General features: G+C 37.6%; 1 protein-coding gene across 1 annotated transcript in view; it reads left to right on the top strand.

Annotated features, from left to right (window-relative positions):
- The first annotated feature begins 1,602 nt into the window (after positions 1 to 1,602).
- LOC106874784 (exostosin-like 3) overlaps positions 1,603 to 5,227 on the top strand; it is a 25,002-nt gene continuing 21,377 nt past the window's right edge. The window contains exon 1 of the mRNA XM_014922637.2: positions 1,603 to 4,195. Coding sequence (XP_014778123.1) covers positions 2,131 to 4,195 — 2,065 coding nt within the window. The 5' untranslated portion in view covers positions 1,603 to 2,130. The remainder of the gene's footprint in view (positions 4,196 to 5,227) is intronic.

The following is a 5,227-nucleotide window of genomic DNA, read 5'->3' as shown; positions in this document are numbered from 1 at the left end:
CTAATGGGTTAATGCTTAACCTGTTAATTCTGCCAGACTTTTCTCAATGAGCCAAAATATCTGTTATTCTCATCTGTTGTTTCTCTGGACCCCGTTGATTACTATTCTATTCTGGTGGACCCCTTTAGCCATTCAATGTTTAAAAATGGGCTGTGGAGTTGAAGCAAAAAACTTTGACTCCGACTCCTCTTTATGTAATTAAGCGATTGTGGTCGACATATCTCATAAAGCATATGCATACGTTTGTACTTTGAGTAGGCCTATATCAGGAGTGGCTGTGTGGTAAGTAGCTTGCTTACCAACCACCTGGTTCTGGGTTCAGTCCCACTGCATGGCACCTTGGGCAATTGTCTTCTACTATAGCCTCGGAAACCAAAATCTTTTGGGATTTCTTTTTTAAATCATCATTAAAAATCAATTGAATAAAAATGGAAAAGATTTACCTTTACTTTCTTATTGAAAATTTTAATTTTTTCCTAAAGTATTCTGTATTTATTTGCCACATTAATTTCTTTTCTTTTTTTCTTTTCTTTTTTTTTTCCAGAAAATTAACAGCAAAGTTTAAAAGAAAGAAAACTTCGATAATCTCAAGGCAGATCTTTACAAACAAAATGATAACCAGCATCTCACAAACCATTTTCTACCTGGCAATAACATCACATCCGCTTCTATTTACTTGCAATGGAATCAATTCTGAAGAATATTTTGACTAATGGACCAATCATGTTTAACAATTCCCTGATGGTTTTACCTAAGAGGAGTTGTCTTAGAAAACTGGTAATTCCAAAGTCCGGACTGGGATCAAGATTTCTCATGTTGTATCCATTCACCAGTCAAGTTACTTCATTTAAAGACTCATGATCCCTCTTTCATTCTCCCTGTCTCTCTTTCCCTCTCTATCTTTCTTGTTACGTCTTGTATCCTAACTGCATTGTTCTTATTTTCCATTCGCTAACCAATCCATCTTCAGTCATTTTGTCTTCATATCTATTTTGGGCCAGTTTTAAAATGCTATCACATCATTTTTTTTTTTTTTTTTTAGTATAGCTGGACACATAAAATTACAGCAATTTCTTACGGAGTTTGAAAATAATTTTTTTGTTTACTAATTTAAAGAAAATATATAACAAATACATGTACTCGCATGCGCACACACTTACATACACGCACATACGCATATAATTGGTATTTCAGTTGACAGCTTCCCCATTACTTCAAGTTTCACACTGGAGAAGCATTCATCAGATGGCATATCAACAAAGAATTCTACTTAAAATATAGTTACTCTATCTGGTATATTGAGTACTTTTTATTTTGTGCCACTAATTGCAAACAGTTTGGGCTATTTGGACCCATGTGTAAGAATCACATGAAGCTCTAATATGAAACGTACAGGGATTTGCTGGCATCATCTGTAAATATAGACTGAATATTGTATTTAAAGGCCTCTTGGGAATATAATACTAAACAATTTTTATGGTTCCCTTTCATCTTAACCAATATTATCTTCATCTATCCAATATTATATATATATAATAATCTTACATATTGATTAGTTAAAATAAGTTTTTTTTATTTTTTATTTTTTTCTCTTCTCTGTTTGGAATCCATGATGTTATTGTGTACACCAAAAATTGAAGAATTATTCCTAATTCATATCTTTTTTTACTTTATATACTTTATGCTAAAGTCAACCAAATCGTACTTTATTCGAGAACTGTATATATTATTGAATATCTTTTCTAATGCATATATAATTTCAGCATTATATAACGATAGTTTTAAATGGATTATAAATACTTTACATTCGTTTTTTAACCTCGTTGAAAACACGCGACAGTTTACTGGAGATATTCCACCATCGTAATAATATGTCACATCCATTGATTTCATTTTAGTCATTGTTTTTTTCATCAAACGCTCTGAAACAGGAAAATAAAAAAGAGAGATATACTGGTTGGGAAAAGCATCACAGATAAAGTTATATTAAAATAAGTCTTTTTCATACTTAAACAATGCACTTACCATTGTATCTCATAAGAATCAATCACAAACTTTTAACCCTGAGTTACCCAAATCCACTTCTATTTGTGATGCGCTGTAGCCAGATCTCCCATATTCTTACTTAATATGTTGAATCTTGACCTCCTCAAGCAAAGGGCTTGCTTTGCCCGAGTTACATATCGGAATTTGTTTCGTTTGATCACATTCCTGGTGCTGGTGTTCGCACTTCTAATTTTCCTTTCCCATTATTATCTATCTAAAATCAGTGGTGATAATGCCAGCAGTGAAGGTGATCAGTCACATTCCAAACCGAACCATTTGGGCGAAGACAATGAAAAGCTGGAAAAGATTGACCTTTGCTTGCATGTCAGTGAGCTGAAGCAAATTCGTGCGTCTGTCAACAACGAACTGCGATTATTAGAAAGCAAGCGCCAGCACCTGCAAGCAGAACTCTCAGGTTACAATACGAACATTCAAAGACTGAAGAATGAGCATGAAAAACTGAGAAGAGATTTAGAACGTCTAAAAATCACAATCGCCCAAGTAAAAATGGAGAAAGAAGAAATAACCAAGCAAAATGTCCCTCTGTTGCTTGCCCCGAAAATCATCCGCCCTAATGCTTCAGATAGTCTCTACATACCTTTACCAAGATATCCCAGCATTTGCCAGATGCATAATTGTTTTGACTATTCTCGCTGTTCCCTTATTTCGAAATTTCCTGTGTATATTTACAACCCTCAAAAATTTTTAATCGGAAAACACATGAACCCTGACCTTTTGTTAAATCTTCAGCAGTCCAGTTTTTTAAAGGATTATCTTACAGTCGATCCGAACATTGCTTGTGTTTCTATAGTTTTCATTGGTGAGCTCCGAGGTGTGCGTGCAAGATCCTTGCAATTGCTGTTGCTAAAATTGCCATACTGGCGTGGCGATGGCCGCAACCACATCTTAATATCCTTTAGTAAGCGCTTGTCGGACCTCGAATTAATTAACAATGTAAATACCGGTCGTGCCATCTTAGTCAACACATTTTTCACATCGTCTTCATTCCGTCGTGATTTCAACATTATCATCCCTCCAGTGATTCGGTCATGGCTGAGTACATCCAGCTGGAAAGACATGACACACATGTCTCCAATACAGAGGAAGTATTTACTCAGCTATGCTGGAGAACATCCGGACTCCAAACCACTGCCAGCAAGTCACTTAAAGACCATTGTAGATATTGAGCCAAACCCTGACGGTCAGCAAAACGCCGACACTGAAAATCTCAGCAACAACATCAACAGCAACATTAACAACAGCAATAATAATGGTGTAAAAAATAATGTAAATAATAACAGCCATGCAAACAGTGATTTCAATGAACAAAGTTACCGGGTTCGACAACTGAAGAGTCTGATATCTGAGCAAGTACTAAATAAGAACCTAGACACCATTATTCTGGATACTCTGAAAGGGATTCAGTCCTTAAAGACAGACCCCTTTTCGTTTGTGTTTTCCTGTCGCACATCCCCCGAGCGAATCGCAATAGCTGGCGAGTGGTCACTGTGCGAGAGTGACCTGTACCGCCGTGAAGTTATCATGCAGTCTACTTTCACTTTAATCATTGCACCCAAAAATACTTCCTTCATATCAACTCCTTTGATACATATCAGGCTATTGGAAGCCTTGAAGTATGGCTCGATTCCTGTGGTTTTAGGCAATTATGTACAGTTACCATTTAGTGAGCTAATAGACTGGCAAAAAGCCATCATAATATTGCCAAAGCCTCGAATAACAGAGCTGCACTTTCTCCTACGTACATATACAGACACTATTATTGCAGAAATGCGTCGTCAGGGCCGATTTCTGTGGGAGACATATTTTTGCTCATTTGACAGAGTCATGGCCATGGTTCTGGCTACAGTTCGGACAAGATTACAAATTCCAGCAGCCACAGCAAAAGAGGCTGCTTCTCCAAGTTTTTTCAACATGACTGTAGTTCCTATGAAATTAGAGATGGAGGACATTGATCCAGAGACTGATGATGTATTAGGACCAGTCGAACCCCCTTTCCCCTCTCAAACCTTCAACCATAACTTTTCACAAATACGAAACTATGAGAAATTCAATTCCTACGGGGATCCATTCCACTCATTTGCTTCAACTCCATTTGAACCTGTCCTTCCATCTGAAGCCAAATTCTTTGGTAAGTATATTTATTTATTTATTATTTCCTTTGTTTCTTTATTTATATATTTTGCATTTAATTAGAAAGTGCTGGTGCCACATAAAAAGCACTGGTGATGGTACCTTGTAAAAAGCACTGGTGATGGTGCCATGTAAAAAGCACCCAGTACAATTTGTAAAGTGGTTGGTGTTACGAAGAGCATCTAGCGAAAACAGACTATGGAACCTGGTGCAGCCCCTGGCCTTGCTGGCTCCTATTAAACTGTCCAACCCATGTCAGCATGGAAAATGCACATTAAATGTTGATGATTACAGTAGAATACCATTCTACAAACTATAGAACAAATACTCAACATCTTGGGAAGAAGTAGATTCATTTCTGTGGATGAGTTGTTACATAAGAAAACCATTTGATTTGATCGACATTGCAAGCTGCCAAAAGGGCCCTGATTGGGGTTAATTTCACAGTGAAGCTAAGTACATAAGGATGTTAGTTCTGACATTTTTATATGGTGACAGATTGCTGACTCGAGGCTATAAAACCGCATCCAGGAATTAGAAATATTGAAATTCTGTGATGGTTGTTGTTTAGTGTTCCTGATATGCAGGTGTGGGTGTGGGGTGAGAGGCTTGCTTTCCAACCACATGGTTCTGGATTCAGTTCCGCTGCATGGTACCTTGGGCAAGTGTCTTCTACTATAGCCTTAAGGCAACTAAAGCTGTGCGAGTGGATTTGGTAGACGGAAACTGAACGAAAAGTAAGGCAGCAAGCTGGCCGAAAACATTAGCATGCCGGGCGAAATGCTTAGCGGTATTTCGTCTGTCTTTACGGGGTCGATAAATTAAGTACCAGTTACGCACTGGGGTCGACTTAATTCCTTTTGTCTGTCCTTGTTTGTCCCCTTGTGGGCAATAAAGAAATAAGAAACCGAAAGAAGCCTGTTGTGTGTGTGTGTGTGTGTGCGTGTGTACATACACACGCACACATTTGTGTCTGTGTTTGTTCCCCACCGCTGCTTGACAATTGGTGTTGGTTTGTTTACATCCCCAT

The sequence above is a fragment of the Octopus bimaculoides genome, chromosome 23 (assembly GCF_001194135.2).
Source record: "Octopus bimaculoides isolate UCB-OBI-ISO-001 chromosome 23, ASM119413v2, whole genome shotgun sequence".
Classification (NCBI taxonomy): Eukaryota; Metazoa; Mollusca; class Cephalopoda; order Octopoda; family Octopodidae; genus Octopus; species Octopus bimaculoides.
Note: the sequence above shows the minus strand (reverse complement) of the source record. Positions and strands in the feature narration are given on the sequence as shown.